At 43.7% G+C, this 18,320-nt stretch overlaps 1 protein-coding gene across 3 annotated transcripts in view; it reads right to left on the bottom strand.

Annotated features, from left to right (window-relative positions):
• The window catches only part of lef1 (lymphoid enhancer-binding factor 1), a 43,706-nt gene that overhangs the window by 8,365 nt on the left and 17,021 nt on the right, over positions 1 to 18,320 (bottom strand). The window contains exons 4-10 of one of the 3 annotated variants that reach the window (XM_058639708.1): positions 13,277 to 13,409; positions 7,622 to 7,712; positions 5,518 to 5,637; positions 4,412 to 4,583; positions 3,535 to 3,642; positions 1,872 to 1,914; positions 916 to 957 (exon numbers count right to left, since the gene is read on the bottom strand). In XM_058639708.1, the coding sequence (XP_058495691.1) occupies positions 923 to 957; positions 1,872 to 1,914; positions 3,535 to 3,642; positions 4,412 to 4,583; positions 5,518 to 5,637; positions 7,622 to 7,712; positions 13,277 to 13,409 (702 nt within the window). In that variant the 3' untranslated portion in view covers positions 916 to 922. Of the gene's footprint in view, positions 1 to 915; positions 958 to 1,871; positions 1,921 to 3,534; positions 3,643 to 4,411; positions 4,584 to 5,517; positions 5,638 to 7,621; positions 7,713 to 13,276; positions 13,410 to 18,320 lie in introns of all 3 variants that reach the window. The other 2 variants (XM_058639707.1, XM_058639709.1) reach the window with 2 other exon arrangements.

The following is an 18,320-nucleotide window of genomic DNA, read 5'->3' as shown; positions in this document are numbered from 1 at the left end:
TGGAAAACCTTTGTCTGGTCGGGGTGATTTGGTCTTAAGACCAGATTTGTCACATCTGCCTGGCTTTCTCTCTGCTGCCGAAAGGGAGCGGAATAACAGGATGCGAGCTGACTCGCTGGGAGGGAGACGGAAGGGACGGAGATAGATGGAAGGCAAAAGATCCAGTGAACATAAGGAAGATTGAAAGAGGGAATATAGACTTGCATATGTGCCACACATCAGGAAAAGTTAATCCTGTTAACAGCAGATGGACAGGTGACAGTTTGGTCACGTGAATCAATATATCTCTACATTTCTCACATGTTTCCATGACAAAGACACCACAGGAGTGTCTTTGTCATGGAGGCATTATAAACACCATGAAGTCTTTTTAAGGTATAGCATCTCATTAAGTTGCTGCTGAGTCCTGTTCTGCTCCACAAAGATGCAGGAGGAGACAACACATGTAGTCCATATGCAGCCGAGCTGACGTCCTCGCCTCCACCCACAGTGGAAAAAAAAGGGCGAACTGTTTTCAGATGTCTAATTTAGAAAAACACCGCGAGGAGAACGTGTCTGATTTATTAACAATATACATTAAGAAAACCTGCATTTTCATTTGGAGATTTTTTTTGACACATGATGGAAAGAGAAAACAACAAAAAAACTGCTGACACATCATCTGACTTATTATCCAAGCAGTGCTCAACACACACACACACACACACACACACACACACACACAAGGCCTCTGAGCAAACACTCCCTCTTGAGGCCTGAACAACACTGACACAATGACCATGGCAAGGTTAGGGTGGACCTTTTTAGGATTAGTCTGTGAGTACATCCTCTCGAGTCAGTGTTTAGCAGTTTGAAAAGACTTGACATATACTGAACTGGAGCAGACAGTAAGAGGGGAGAGAGGGTTTGTCTTACCATTTCCTCAGATGTACGCCGTTTTCATTCTCTGGCCTGTACCTGCAGAAAACGGCATCTTTTTTTAAAAAAGGATTTGAGGCTTTTGAACGGTATAGAACGTCACCATCACTTTTGGCCTACACAGTGCACAGACCAAGATATAAACTGACATTTGTCCTCCTAAGACCTAATTGTCAATGGATTACACTTGCAGTGCTGAGAGGAAGCTCAGAAGCACAGCTAAACAAGGTCAGCAGAAAGACATAGTGTAGTGCAGCAAGCAAGCAAAGGATGCAAAGACTAGGATTGGTACGCAGTCATATACAATGGACAGACTAATCCCAAAGTAGGTGTAACATGAGGAGACGGGGATGAGAGGGAGGCAGAAGACACACAGACGGACAAATCTGCCTGCACAGAACCAAGACGGAACCAAGTAGGAGACATTAGTCATTACTCGTCAATGCCATAGACTGTACATCAAGTCCACAAGTACCACAGGGGACCACTCTGTTTGAATGGAAGTCTATAGGAATATGAGCCGACGTCTACTTGATTTATAACATCAGTAAACATTTTCCTACAGAGTTAACGGTCTCATTCGCGAGAGGCAGGTCTTCCTCAACAGCACAATATGTCAATTAGGAGGTTTGGTTTTTTCCCATTGAGAGGAAAATAGACGATAGAGAACTGACAGCTGCAGGTGACATCACTAATCTGAAGACTGCGGCTACTTTCATGTACAGTCTATACTCTAAACCTAGAGAGTTGTTTTATTTATATATATATATATATATATATATATATATATTTATTTATATACATATACATATACACATATATATATATACATATATATCTCTTTTCAGGAATGTCAAATAAGTTTACTGTTAAAATGACAATTGTAACTCACAACAAAAGAAAGAAAGAAAGAAAGAAAGAAGGCAAGAATGAACGAGTGAACTGTTGCTTACCTGTGGCCGTCTCCTGCATCTTCTCCCTCTTCCGCTTCTTCTTCTTCCCCTAAAAATATACAGAGGAACGCATAAAGTGTGGCTCCAGCACTCACGCTCACTAGACCACTCTGATATCCTGCTGCTGACTGCCATGTTCACTCATCCCCTGCTGGGCACCCAACCAGCATCCCCCGGACTCCGGACTCCACTGCAAACTGCCACGCTGAGAGGGACGGATCAACAACCAGGCCAATTTGACTCAAGTGCACCCGGCCCCCGTCTCCACTGCCATTAAATGACTTGCTGTCATTTCTGGGCCTTATTTCTCTGAGTCGTGACCATGCCGGGGCTGGAAAGTGGCTGCTTGCTCTGCGTCAGATTTACATACTCCTTTTTAAAAGACCACTATTAACATGAAGTGCAATTAAAAATGCTCACAATAATTGGGCTATAGCTCAATGACTGAAGAGTGCCACTCTTTTTCCAGCCAGGTGGTAGGAGTGTTTAAGGATTTATAGCTTATTCTAAATCCCCAGGGGGGAGACTATAGGTATAGATAGCAGCGGAGAGTAGCTCTAGTCAAATATGAGCACCACTTTGGTTTCCTGCTGCAAAGTCTGCTAATCCACTTATTCATGAGCTAATCTGCCTTCTACTGCTGCGGCAGACAGGGAAGAAGAGAGACTAAGTGAGAGTGGGTGAGAGAAAGGATGAGAGAGGGGGTACACGGGGAAAAACTATCAATGCTACATGCTCTCACTGCCAGTGTCTTGCCTATTTTGGTTGCTTCCATGCCTGATATGCTGCCTGTACACAGCAAGACTTTATTTGTGGGAGGGGTCACAGGGACACAAAATGTTTGTCGTTTCCTTTTATCGTTACAGTACGTCAAGTAGAAAGTCCCTCCTCTGCTTTTTTCTCTCCGTTACCCATCGAACACGTTTGTACTAACAAAGCTGCAAATGAAATGGGAAGTGGGTTAACTGTCACTGTAGCTGACGCTGTGCAGCAGAGCTTCCCCTCAGCGAGGCGTTCTTTTGCAGCGGAGCGGCGGAGACAGAAGGAGGAGGGATGCTGTCGGCGTCCGAGGGGAGGCAGATAAACACCACAAAGCACTTTGGTGGTGGAGTGAACGTGAGTGCCGGAGCCACACTTTTAATAAAGGCTGGTGCTCTCTCTCACAGATTCATACACACCACACACATACATGAACACGCACACACACAGAGTGCATCTTTAATGCAGCTGAACCTCCTACATTAACACACATAATGCTGCTGCTGCTGCTGCTTCTTTCTGCTGTATGTACGATGCAGCCTCCACAGCTCAGTCTAACATCTAAAGCTCCACACTGATGCACAACATCAAAGACAAGCGCAGCCATTACCAGGCAATTTTCACTCACTGTGGCCAATAATAACGCCCATGATGCTACAATCCATTTGAGTGTGGATGGTAATAAGAGGGTGAATCACAGTGCTATGAATTACAAATTAGGCTGAAACAAAGGGTCCACAAATGGACCCTATTAGCATGGAGCGGACTAGTGTCAATTAAGTGTGTGTGTGTGTGTGTGTGGTGATTGTGTTCCATTTTAAGACGCTGACATTAACAAACAATAACAACCAACAAACAAACACACGCAGGCGCACCTCTGTCAGCCCGTTCTGTTGATACTTACATAGTTGTCTCGAGCGGACCAGCCTGGGTAGAGCTGCATGTGGAGCTGCCGTTCCTTGCGGGCTAACTCATAATACTTAGCTTGCTCTTCCCGAGATAAAGCATGCCACTGTTTCAGTCCAAAAAAGATTAGGGGGGAAAAAATAGCATACAGTCAATTGTTGGCATGCAGTTACACGTTTCCTGCGTAAAGAGAAGTGTGCTGAAAAAAATCTGTTTCAACTTCCAAACGTTTGTTGTAGAAAAAAGAGGGGGATAAAAGCGAGACAAAGAAGAAGGGAAAACATGATGAAGAGATTAACATGCAAAAGAGTCGGAGGGAGAGAAGAGAAGGGGAAAAAACTTTTGATTTCATATCAAAACACTGGTTCCAATTTAGCAGCGCTTTTTATTCAAACTATGTCAGCAAGCAATTACCCTATGCAGGCCACAAACTAGGCTTTGCTGTGGCTGGCTGCCTCAACCGCTGGGCCTATTCGTTAAGGCTTTTTAACATGGCTCTGTGGTTCCACTCTTTCCCCAATCCTCAAAAGGAACAAATTTTGTCATTTCAAACTGTGCCATTATCCAGGCACTTTTTATTAAAGCCAATTTGATTAAGTGTCAGTTAGATAGTCAGTTTGTAGCTGTGCCGCTAAGAGGCAAGTAATTGGCTCGGGGGATCGTTAAGATACTTCTCATGACTAGTTCTTAAAATACTGTATGATAATAGAGAGAGGAACCTTCAACCTTTGTGATCTCTTAAACTAATTTGACCCGGAACGTGGAGTTCTGGAACTTTAAAGCCTCGGCTTGAACTGTGATCTACTCACGATTCAACCCAATCAATAAAAGTAGGATTTAGAGCAGAAGAGGAGAAGAGCATCTATGTGACCTACCCTTCGTCCCAGGATCTGATTGATGGCGGCGCTCTCCTTCAGCGTGCACTCTGCGACCACGTTTGCACGCATCTCTTTCATGTAGAGCATGAAGGCGTTTAGTGGCTTCTTGATGTGCGGTCTTTTGGGCTCCTGCTCCTTTCTCTGGTCATGTTGGGATTTCCTGTAGTAACAAAATAAAAGAAAACAACAGGGATGCAAGTAAAGCACAGGTAGGAATGGAATGGGATGGAATGAACCTTTATTTTATCAGGATGTCAGACTGACATTAGAATTACAATCATAGTCAAAACAATCAGAATAAATAATTAAAAAAAAAGGGATGAGGCGGCAATAATTAGTCATCGTTTATCTGTTACTCTATGAGTTTAGTTTGAAGATGATGAATACGAGGTTAGAGGAAGAGCGGTGGAACAGAGGGAAACTGTGACGGCTGCGATGGCAACAAAAGACACAAGGGACTGGTTGCTGTCAGCCAACGGTGAGACGTGTGACTGGGGGAGCCACGCGATGGGCTCATTTCTTTAATCATGTGCAGCCCGACGACGTGCAGAGCCATTACTTCACCAGTAATGGCAAACAAACGTTTTCACTTTACTGCAGATTAACCGCTTTCAACCAAATGTTCAAAAACGAACCCGCCCTCTGCCGACTTACTCTCTAACAACCGTTCTCATACTTGTGCAGTGTTGGTATGAGGTTGGCCATGAATAATGGAAGCATCAGATCCCCACTGCACACACTGTGGATGTGAATTCAGTTCATCCGAGCACTAATCTAGGACCTGTATCTGTGGCTGGCAGAGTGTGTTGTGATCCCTGAGGCCAAATGAAGCATAGGCCTGTTATCAGTGGAGCACGGGGCCCTCGCTGCTTATCTGCTCACATCAAGGGAACAAGAACAAGGCTCTGACAGAGGGTTTGTTCAGCAGTGGCCTGCTGCTGCCGCGGTGGTGGTGGCGGTGCACAAATTCCTGGAAGTATGTCGTCTAAGAACACTGCTGATTGAGGGCTGAAGGGAGAAGTAGTGGCTTGCAATTAAAAAAAAAAAAAAAAGTGAGTGAAAGAGAGTTTGATGAAAGCCATTTCTGTGCCTGTGGGACTCACATGTGCATGATGTCTGTGTCATGCGTTGGCTCTTGTTTGACCTGTGGGTTGACGATGGCCGGGTGGGGAATCCCTGTGGCGTGGGGACCTGGAGGGCCAGGGACCATGTGGTGTGAGAACCTGCAAACATTACAGCAGAGGACATGCCCTTTAATTAAGCAGGCTGGTCTCCTGAAGGTCACTCCAGTGACAAAAGATATCTTTAAGAAATATTTTCAGTGCCTCAAACTTCTAGTTCAAGTATATCTAGATCCTTTGGCACTCATTTACAACATGTTCATGCAATTATAGTGTAATAATCTTGGGTTAAGCCAAATGAAAATGACCAAAAACAACATAGTAGGTTACTGTTTTTTTTAAGGTTTAATAATTCATACACTTATTTAACGTTAACTTGCAGCACTTTCAATTTCCAAACTTCTTCACAGTTTCTCAGCGCCTCATAGCTGCAGAAAACAAAGTGAAAACAATGTTTCGTAATAGTGTAAGTATCAGAAAGAATACAGAAGTTTTATGTTTCAAAATATGTCAATGTGTTTTCACTTTAGGCTCCCTAACATATTTAGTTTCTTCCTCTAATAAGCAAATTATTGAGTCAGCTCACTGTTTGCTGTGAAAGAAATAAAGGCTCTTTATCCAAAATACAAGCACTTTTCAAACCTTCAAAGGCAACACTCAAATTCAAGCATTTTTAAGGATTTCAAGCACCCGTGTGAATCCTGATTATAAGTAGGAAAAAAATCTATGTTTGAGAGACTTCCTAGATGGAAAACCGGGCTAGAATATATTTGAAGTAATAATATTGTTGAAGGTATAAGCAACAGAGCAGGAGGAGACCGCCTGGGCTTCAACTGTTGCCTGATGCTGCATCTTACATCTGGCCTCATTCAGTGTTATTACCCCTGAAGCCCTGTCTTTGCAAACATCACACTGACAGCAAAAAAGATAGTGAAGAAACATAAAGAGAGACAGAAGGTAAAATATGCTGACAAACAGAAAAAAAAAAAAAAAATAACAGCACGGGAAATGGAGGTAAAAGACACACACACACACACAAAAAGCCCTTCATAACATGGAGTGAGGCTCAGAGAGTGAAGTGCCTCCAAAAACCTTTGATGGGGGTTAAGCAGCCATATGGTTATTCAGGGGCACGTATGCGGTGATGTGTTTGACATGTGTGCTGGGCAAAAAAGACCAGCAGTGTGGGTGAAGCTGCAGCGGCGCAGCAGGAACAGCCAGAGGCAGACCTCCCTGTGATGGCTGCGGCTGCTGCTGCTGCTGCTGCTGCTGCTGCTGCTGCTGCTGCTGGCTAACTTGCCTCCATTCAGTGCACAAAGCAACTACAGTGTCAGTGTGTATCTGATGTGAAGACAGCAGAGTAATTGCTCCCCGTTTACATGAATCCACTGTGCATGGTTCTGCCGTGTCTGTCTGATACCAGGTCCACAGGAAAAAAAAAACAACAACAACAACAACAACCCTGTTAAATCCTGGATTTAAACGGGTTGTTTTTTTATTTTGTTTTTCAGAGTCAAATGACTCTGCAATGCACAAATGTTTCCATCAGCTTCAGCTTCAATAAGACCCAGGCTGAAGCTGAAGAACACCGAAAGTAGCAATATAGTGAATAGCCACCAGGGGGTGACTCCTCTGGTTGCAAAAAAAAAAGTCAGCCACAATTAAAGTCTATGGGAAGTTTCAGGTCGTCCTCTGTGATTGACAGCTGGTATCGCTCCATAGCAGTGTGGTACAGTAACACCATGAGAGTTCAGGTTCTAATGGGTGACATCAAGACTGTAACGTGGTCACTGAGCTCTACTGTGATGTTTTTGTTGCACACACACACACACACACACACACACACACACACACACACACACACACACACACACACACACACACACACACACACACACACACACACACACACACACACACACACACACACACACACACACCTGTGCAGAGCTGAAGCTGGCACCATGGGAAAGACCAACCACTGGCAGTGGACATGGTGTTAATCACCTTTTTTTAAATTTTATCATAAAACATATAATCCAGTACATACCGACTAACTTTAATGTGGAAGAGGCTTGAGACTCACCATCCCAGCGGTGGTGTGATCTGTCCGACTCCTCCAGGAGATAAGGAGTAGAAGTTGGTCATGTCTGGTCCAGGGTGATGCCTTTGCATTCCTGAAACACAAAAATGGCACACAACGGTTAGGCTACTCCACATCCACACAACTGCTTTTTCATCCTGAATAATTATTATTATCCTAAATAACACTTAAAAAATGCATATCACATAAGTACACTGTGCATGCGCCTGTGGGTGAAACTTGAAGCTAATTCTCTCTTCTGCTGTTGTTTCACAAACGATTACTCATGTTAAACAACAATTGTGAAAAAGTAAGTACAAGGATTTCTGTTATGAGACCGAAGATGAAGCAAAACTAAAAGAGAAACAATGCTTTTTCTCCACAGCTGATGAGTTATTGAGTCATAGATGATAAGAATGAGGCAGGAAGTGAATGCAGGTAAAGTGCATCATTGTTTCCCTTTGCGCACATCCTGACTAAAACGCAACATTGGGAGTTTGCAAGCTAAAATGGAGCGAGCGTCTCTGTTTTTAAGGCTTTAAATGCAGATCAGCCTGAGAAGCATCAGTACTGTGTTGATAATAATGCATTTGAAGACCTGGATTCAAATACTTCAGGTCTAAGACTTGTCAAAGGGCTTGAACGTGCATCTTGACCTCACATTATCATCCACAGAGAGGGATGATATTGTCTCTACTTAGCTAGTTTCCTTCCAGTGTGGTTTAGTGTCCTTGAGCTGGTTAATTAAAGCTTTGTCTTTGTGCTGAGGCTGCGACTCTCCCTGTAGACGTGGGACTGACACTGTGGAACAGTCATTGGATCTTCAGGACTAAGCTCCTCCATCTCCAGCTCGCCTGCTCCAGCTGGTGTCACAGGGACTCTTGAAGAGAATTTGACTATGTGCTTTTCTGCTTTGCAGTAACACCTATTCAATATTCATTTGAGAGCCATTTGTGGTCCAAATGGTTTGTAGAATGAGAAATTCTGTTCATAGACAAGTGGAGCATACCTACTGTACACACACAAACACACACACACACACACACAGAAAAGAGGGCAAATGCCTCTAGATTAGCACCATCTTCTAATCCCTGCTGGAACCAGCCTTTTCTCCCTGCCTCTGTCCTTTCTTTTTTCTGTCTCTCTCCAAGCTGTGGTCTGAAGGGGCCTCCCTACTCTGAGAGGCAGGGCGAGCAGGGGGCTTATATCTCCAAAGCCAGTGTTGCAGTGCTGGAATCACAGCGCGCACAGCACTACCCCCTGCCCACTAATCCACCACCGAACACTCCTTAGGGCCCTCCTGAGGGCAGAAGGGAAGGAGACAAGGGGTGAGGCGGCAAGGGAGGAGGAGAGAGACCCAGCGTGTTAACCTTGTCACTCATACCCCTAAGGTGCCTAATTACTCACTCTCCCCATTCACACGTTCCTGTTGACACCCGACAGCTCTTCACACGCGCGTTTCCTCTCAAAACAAACAACACCCACATGATTTTCATTGTTAAATGTGGAAGTCATTTGTATTTAAATGAGTCTGCCCTGTTTTAAACAATGTAAAGGTTCAAAAGTACGATGTTCCAAAGCCCCCGTGTTGAACTTCCGTCCTGCATTGCGGCCCCGTGCTCATAATGAAAAAATCCATGATTGTTTTTCATAATTAAGGAGCAGATCAAAGTCTGAGCCCACTAAGGAAGGGAGAGCATCGTTTGGTCGATATGATAGCGAGAGAGAAAAAGGGAGAGGGATTGACAGCAAGAAAGAGAATAAAGGAGGATTCATTTCAGGCATTTTTGGCTTAGCTTAGCTGGTATACACATATAAATATGCCTAGGGAAATCATTTGCAGCTAATTCTGCAACTGCATGACTTGGACGCAGATTTCTGTTGGGCTATAAGTGCAAAGATCAAATATAGTAAGTAAAAGACCTCGAGGGGCTCCATCTGCTGTACAGTGTTTGCCTGAAACTTGGTGGATCTCTGTGGATTAGCAAAATAAAATGGAAATCTTTCTTTTATGAATTGTACTAGGCTGTCACTTTTTTTTTTAATCCAAAATTTGGATACCCATTCGAATTTGAGGGAGAAAATTCAAACGCTAACCTAAAAAAACCTGTTCAATTTCAGACTGAACTGCCTAGAAATGCATCAGACTGTCTGAGTTACAGCAGTTTTGTATGCCTTCTTTTAACAACAAAGCAGCTGAAAAGCAGCTTGTGCAGCTTTTCGTAAATAAAAACTGAACTGAACTCTTCTGTCAAATATGAATACAGTGAACAGCTAGTGGAGGGGGGAGGGGTTAATTCAGATTCATTCCTATGAGTAAAGTCACGACAGGTTGCGACATCTACACCCTAGATGTTAAAGTAACAAACCGGCCATCAGGTTCACCTGCGTCTGGCACAGACAATGATGTGACTAATAGTAAGAGAGTAAATCAGTACAAATGTCACCTTTGTGAGTGCCAGTGAGGGCTGGGGAGTATTCAAATACCTTTATACATTATCTCTATGTATAAATATCAATAAAAAAAACTTGACAGCCCTCTATTGTATTACTTGACGAGTTTCTAAAACCAAGTGAATGTATGATGCAGTCGACTGTGTGTCGACACCATAGTAGAAAAAACCATTAAATGAAGTGTGTTTGGTGCATGATTCCTGAGGCATAATATGTGGAGCACAATTTCTTTAAATATCCCACTGCCTTCAGATCACTTCACTTTGTGCTCAGTTCTGTTTTGTTATTTATAGACGGTCCCTCAGAACCTCGCTGCCTCCTCCTCATCATCATCATCGTCGCCTACATTCTGTCTCGATTCCTCTCCTTCTTTTCAACTGTCAACAGCCACGGGAGAAGAAAGTCTTGAGAAGAGATAAAGGTGTGGGACAAAACTAAAACTATGGAGGGCCCCGTGTCTGTTCGCCTTCACAAGAAGCTGCCAAAGTCTCCAGCCGCGCGGTGCTGAGCACCTCCTCTGCAGCTCCTCTGCTGCTCCTCTGCTGCTCCTATGCTGCTCCTCTACTGCTCCTCTGCAGCTGTCAGAGCTGCAGCTTGTTGTTGTTACGTAGAAGCAGAGAGTGCAGAGGGAGAGGGCAGCGGAGCTGAGCGCAACATCACACTTCAATGGATGACTTTTTTGTTTTAAATGTGTCTATTGATTCCTGACAGGGCTGGTATGTAAAAACAACAACAAATAAACAACAACAAACAGGTTATTGTTCATTTGGGTGTTGATGGAGTTCAGTAAAATCACATTTGATTTCTGACTACTTGGCCTAGTTTAAATCTGGTGGTACTGTTCATCTCAGTATGTAATACAGCACATTAGACAATTAACAACTGCTTTACTTTAGAGCTGCAACTAACGTTTATTTTCATAATCCATTACTCTGTTGATTATTTTCTCGATTAATCGTTAACCTTAAAAAATGTTGATCGGTGTTTGTCAAACCTGGAAATGATGATGTTCTCAAATGTCTCGTTTTGTCCACAAACCAAAATGATTCACTTGAAATGATTTCTTTGTTACCCAGAGCAAAGAAATGAAGAACATATTCACATTTAAGAAGCTTAAACAATCAGAAATCTTGTTTTAATCATGAAAAAAGCTTAAAACCAATTATCGATTATCAAAATAGTTGTCGATTAATTTAGTAATTGATTAATAATCGCTTAATAGTTTCAGCTCTACTTTACTTTTTTCCTTCAGTGAAGAGGCCAAATAAGTTGTTAATGATATTCACATACGTTGTTAGTATGGGACGGAAGAAGGAAAAACTACATCCACCTTCAATAGTGGAAACACTGATCATATAGTTACTACACGGAGCTGGTGTCACATGTGAACTGAACAATCCACATTAAATAATCTTTAATCAAATTCAGTTTGATCATCATCAGCTGTATTTTTTCAATCATGGTGAAAGGGGCTCACGCAGCTCGGTACCACGGTCGAGTTTAGACTAGTAAACTCTACACAACCTGCACGTTGTGTAGAGTTTAATGACAATATCTACACTGATAGAGTGACATTAATCCAGAGCAATACAGTGTAACCCACCAATACTTTCAATGAAGAAGAAGAAGAAGAAAGTGACACAGAACAGGACAGCCATGATTTCATGGTGTTCTGCCTTGAAATCCTTATTTGTCCTCATGCACAGTACATTTAAATACAGTGTGTTGTGTTTTAAGATTAATCTCCGAGACAGTGGTTATTTTGGTATTCTTCACAACTTTTAACAGTTGAAACAGAAATAACTGCACAGCATATCAAACTGGACTGATCTGTGCCGCTTGGTGAAAACAGGGTTTAAGGTTTTATTCCCACCCCCAAATCTTCAGCCTCATTGATGGCGTAGAAAACCAGAGTGCTGATGACACTGTGTCAGCCGGCCTTGACTCAGCTAATCACCGGCAGTTTCCGCTTTAGCTGTGCATGTTCCCACGCTGCACACCTGACATAAAAACTATTTGTGCCAAATCATTTTCAGCAGGGACGGTAGGGACGGTACTCTGACAGGTACTCTGGGACAGTAGGGACGGTACTCTGACAGGTACTCTGGGACAGTAGGGACGGTACTCTGACAGGTACCCTGGGACAGGTACTCTGGGACAGTAGGGACGGTACTCTGACAGGTACTCTGGGACAGTATGGACGGTACTCTGACAGGTACTCTGGGACAGTAGGGACGGTACTCTGACAGGTACTCTGGGACAGGTACTCTGGGACAGTAGGGACGGTACTCTGACAGGTACTCTGGGACAGTATGGACAGTACTCTGACAGGTACTCTGGGACGGTAGGGACGGTACTCTGACAGGTACTCTGGGACAGTATGGACAGTACTCTGACAGGTACTCTGGGACGGTAGGGACGGTACTCTGACAGGTACTCTGGGACAGTAGGGACAGTACTCTGCAGACCGAGTAGATTTTCCTTCTCTTACTTACAACAAGCGGCTCAGATGTGACAGAAGATCTTGTTCTACTACGACTTATAAACCAACTGGACAACAACAATCATTTATTTTACCATCACAGCAAACTGAATGATGTTTATTGTTGTAAATCGCTTTGGATAAAAGCGTCTGCTAAATGACATGTAATGTAATGTGGCTCAGATGTGACAGAAGATCTTGTTCTACTACGACTTATAAACCAACTGGACAACAACAATCATTTATTTTACCATCACAGCAAACTGAATGATGTTTATTATTGTAAGTCGCTTTGGATAAAAGCGTCTGCTAAATGACATGTAATGTAATGTAATGTTTTGTGTAGAGCTGCAACTAACAATTCATTTCATTATCGATTAATCTGTCGATTATTTTCTCGATTAATCGTTTGGTCCATAAAATATCAGAGAATCTTAAAAAATGTTGATCGGTGTTCGTCAAACCTGGAAATGATGATGTTCTCAAATGTCTTGTTTTGTCCACAAACCAAAATGATTCACTTTAAATGATTTCTTTGTTATCCAGAGCAAAGAAATGAAGAAAATACTCACATTTAAGAAGCTTAAACAATCAGAAATCTTATTTTAATCATGAAAAAAGCTTCGAACCGATTACTCGATTATCAAAATAGTTGTCGATTAATTCAGTTATCAATTACTTATTGATTCAGCTCTAGATTTGTGTCATGTTTTTGTTCCTACCTTGTTTGTTGCTCGTGTCCTGGGGATGAAGGCCAGAATGAGATCCTGGAGCAAAGTGCTCGTCGCTGTACGTGATCAGCGGGGTGAGTGGGTGAACTGCATGGGACGGCTGCACCACGGGGACTTTGTTGGACTGTGGAGAAAAAAACAAAACCAAGGATGTTTAAAAACAGTAGAAAACAGTCATGTTTATACTTCAGCTGCATTATTCCAGGCATAACATGGCTCCGTCCCCGGTCACATGATGTGGGGGCTGGTATGGTACGCGGCGCCGGTGCTCTGTTGTGCTGAACATTCTACTTTCATATGTTGGTGAAGCTTATTAATATGGTAAAAAAAGATTTATTTTTCTCTAGAGACATGTGTCCAACACCTCCAAACTTTGTTTAGCTTGGGTCAACAGAGTAAAAAACACACACCATTCCCTCAAGGAAAGATAAAAAAAAAAACCCAGGAAAAACACGTGAGAAAGGTGCATGAGCATGTTTGAGACGGCTGAAGAGGAAGATGCAAGCAGAGCTGGAGTGCATAGTAGCGAGAAAGCAATAGAGCTAAGAGAGGAGAGTGAGAGAGAGAGAGAGAGAGAGAGAGAGAGAGGGAAAAAAGACTCTCAGGGTAGAGTTAGAGAAGAGGTCTTAGGCGGGAGATCAAAGGCAGTCATTAGCTGGTGAATAAGGGGAGTTCATTACAGAGCAAGAGCCGGGGGAAGGAAAGATGAGGGATGGAGGAGGAGGAGGAGGAAGAAGAAGAAGAAGAAGGGGGGCTGGCTTTGGAGAGAGAGAGAGAGGGCGCGAGAGAGACAGATGTCTGCAGTGGTACTTAATGCAGGAGTAGTCACGACGACAGTGGTCCAGCCACGAGCCCCCCCCCCCCCCGATCCATACCTCGCTGACTCAGAGAGACCTGCCCTCCTGACAACTAAAATAGGCCGAGCCAGGCCCCAACCCCAACCCCAACCCCCAGCCAACGGAGCTTACATGCTTCAGCAGCACTGAACACATGGTAATGCTTAGCCATGCTACATCTACTATTTACAATCTGAGCCCAGAGCTGAGCTGGAGTCAAAATATCACCTCCACAGGACACATGGCAGATAACCGCAGAGACACCGGTTCACCGGCGGGTGAAACGTGTCTTACACCAAGTCGCTTTGAATCAAAGAGAACCACTTCATGGAGATGTTAATCAAGCGCTCCCACAGGAAGGTCACGTGATTAATAACGCCGTTAAAGATATACGTCTCAATTCTAAACGTGAGGAGACAATGTTTCTTTATTAGCTCTCACTTCAATGTCCCAGCAGACATGTGTGTGTGTGTGTGTGTGTGTGCCGTGGTGACATTCCTACAGTGCTAACCCGTCCACTCGTCCACCACACACACACACACACACAAAATGCCCTGGACACAGGGATGGCTGGAATGTCGGAGTTTTCCCGGTCCACTCGCAGACTGGCACGACTCTCAAATCAAGACCCTCCCTCCCTCCTCCCTCCGCCCTCCGCCCTCCCTCCATCTTCTGGGAATGTCCTCACCAGGAACACAAAGAGCAGAATGTCAGCAGTGTTTCCAAAACCGAGCCGTGTCCACAACCACATGAAGCATCATCCACACTCCTAATCAGGCTGAGAATTTCATCTCCAGTTTCATGTTTGTCTCAAACTCCATGGCCTGTTACCGTCCACGCTGCAAACACGCTCTGTTTCACACGTCCCAGGAACAAAAGACAAATCCTGCCTGAGAACTAATTAAGCCATGATGCAGCAGCTTTTCACACTAGTCCAGGTGAGTTCTTTTTCTGACCCCAGCTAGCAAGAGTCAAAGGTGATGGGATAATCTGTGGGTGTGGGAGTGTCAGCCTCATCCTACAGAGGACTCATTAGTCAAGGCTGCTAACCCTAAAGGAGGACTAACCAGGGCCGGGGCACAGGGACGTGCCTACACCAGGGGCTAAATGATAGCATTCTCACCCATATTATTTTACGCCTCTCCACTCCCATTTGTTATCCTTTGAGAATGAGATAAGAACCCGGGGGATTATCATTTCAGATGAAAGTCTTCTCCAAGGGACCAGAAAGAAACCAAGTGGAAACAAATGTTATTCTTTTGTGCTCATTCGCAGTAAAAATGACAGTGATGTGAAAGAATTAAAGGTTATTGACTCCTCAGCACCTGCATGAAGCATGAAGCTTGTCCTTTCCACCAAAACTTGGTAACTTAACAAAAAAGGAAGAAACCAATACAGACGTATGGCTATTTTGGTGCATATTTACAAACACTGCATGCTGTAACTACCCATGGTTTACCCGAGGAAGACGACAACAACAATTATCTGTAATTAAGCGTTCAGTCAAACTTTAATCCCACACGTTATACATAGAATTTGAATGTGAAAAGTGTATTAGGGTTCAGTAGAAACCTAACTACAGGTATAGGACAAAAACACACAGCTACACTCAGTTGACCACAGCCATGAGGGACTATGTTATGTCATCCCTGTCCTGATTTTAAAAGCCCTTGGTAGCAGCAGACGTGCAGCCATATTGGAGGTCCCCTTCACAATACAGGAGAAATAATAGGCTTAGGAACTTTCTATTCATATTTTTCAGGGGGAGTGAAAGAGGAGAGGCAGCAGAGATTGAAAAGAGAACGTTCCATTTGGAATTCCATAACCAGGCTTGGCCAGTCCTTTGAAAGAACCCCTCAGATGTGGTTTTAAGAGAAATTCATTGTGTGGAACCGGAGATGGCAGAGAGCCCTCCATGGAGGAGACATACAGTGTGTTTCAGTACGGGGAAGCCAGTGACTTGGCGCGCCGGCTCAAACTGGGGGTGGGGAAGAGAAATAGGACATTTGGTTTGTTTTGTTTTTGTGAGGACGGACCTCTGACGGCACACCAGCGTCTCTACACTTGTATTCTGTCAGATTCCACTATCATCCTGCCACGGTTGCAAAGAAGGAGAGTGTGTTTCAATATGTGTTGTATGGAACAACTTCCCCCCCCCCCCCCCCCAACAGCACGGCTTTTGTACTCCACTCAATTATACCACTTCTACAGAGTGGAGTGGAAAAAAGGGAAAGCGGGAATACACATTTTATAATAATCACTTCCCACTTCTGTAATTTATATGCAATGAGGACTCTATCCGCCTGCAGCTACAATCAAGTGTGCAGAAAAACCACCATGTGAGGTGTGTTAAAAACAGCTGGGGAGATGGCGGCAGCTACGGATTCCCATGCAAATGCCCTTCTCACCCCAAAACCTAACCTCACCCACTCAGAGGAGTTTCTGCACGAGAGGAAAAGGTTGCACCAAAAAATAGGAGAATTCAAAGAATCCAAGACAGAGGGCAAATAGTATCATCAATGGTTTGCTTCACATTTCAATAGAATGACGCGATTCCTACTTGAGGAAATCTTTTAAAATAGCAGTGAATCACGGGCTGAGAGCACACACCCTTTTACAATTGTTGAAATATCTTTGACTACCGTTTCCACTGACAATAAGGCTCATAAAGACAAAGACTACTGGCAGAGCGCCTCTGTAAATACAGAGAGTTTGAGTATGAGGCCGGGGTGTGTCCATTGGTGAAATCCTACAGTCATCCTTGGACCAGGTGTTCACTCTCGGGTGCATTTGTGTGCGAGTTGTTCAACCTTTTCCCAACAAACGTGAGCAAACATTTACAACACAGGACGGAGAAAAGGGACTGAATCTCACTCCCTCCCCACCCTCTCTCTCTCTACCAAAACCAGTGGAGACCAACCTGAGGAAGCTTAAATAAATAACCAATTACCACTCACAGAGAGGTTGAACCCCACCAGCTTTGAGCAGAGTGCTAAAAATGGAATGTTTTATTGGCAGGACGGCCCCTCGGCCAGGGGGCTTAATGTAACGAAACCCAATTAATGGAGAAGAAAGCCAGGCCGGCAGCAAGCGGAGGAGCGCCACGCGCCCGGGGTAATGAGACGAACAAGTGAAGCCAACCACAGGGACACACGCGGAGGAGGCTATGGATAACAGCAAAAGCTTGCCCTGGAGAAAAACTTGCATCTGTCACACCCCAAATCCAAAAGAATACCCCCCCCCCCCACACCCACACACACACACTAGGGTGATGACGTGTTGAGGTCAGATGAATAAAATTGTGAAATGTGAATTATTCACATAGCTTCATTCAGCATGCATCATATACCGTAAATACAGTATTGTGGTTTTAGTGGTGACACAAGAACAATCTTCCTCTGAACACCACGATGACACCCACAGACACACAAAACACTTACCATATTATTAACACAAGCCACTGTATCAACACAGGAACCACATACAAACTCAATGCATAGAAGCAAGTGCAGTCATGGTGCATGGTGAAGGGTTACACGACTGCAAAAACCTCATAATGAAAGGTATTTAACACATACATGCTACGTATGAACAGAAAGGAGATATTAACAGTATTAAGTTTTTCCACCACCAACAAGCACAATTGTCGAGGACGAGGTGGATTACCCATCATCCTTCAGTTGGCATGAAGAGCGTGCGCTCCGAGCAAGCCAATCGCGCGAGCTCTCACACTTGCATTTGCAACGTGCAAAGAGGATAATTTGTGTGAAATATGCCTACCCAGATGAAAAGACTTTATCCGCTTTTTAAAGTCATTTTTTTCTGCGTCACAGTGCTATTAAAAAAACCTACGGAAGAGCAACAGATCATTAGAGATGAACCAGTTGTTATTTTCCTCTCCTGTTGAGCTACAGCCAGTTAAGTTCAAGTACTGAAAAAAGAACACGGCTGCTTTAAAAACATAATGTACACTTTTGTACTAAATGATTTATGACCAAATTATTGTTTTGACCAAAAAAAATAAAATTAAATAAAAAAATTTTGTTTGAAGGCTGGTCATATATATTACTGTCAGCAGGTCAGGGATCACATGAGAAGACCAAAAAGCAGCAATGTGTTAATGCGTTAAGCACATACTTTGACATCAGGAGCTCTTAACCCCACGCCCAATCATTCCTAATGAAGACGCTGATCTGTAA

Source organism: Solea solea, chromosome 10, assembly GCF_958295425.1.
Source record: "Solea solea chromosome 10, fSolSol10.1, whole genome shotgun sequence".
In the NCBI taxonomy this organism is placed as follows: Eukaryota; Metazoa; Chordata; class Actinopteri; order Pleuronectiformes; family Soleidae; genus Solea; species Solea solea.
Note: the sequence above shows the minus strand (reverse complement) of the source record. Positions and strands in the feature narration are given on the sequence as shown.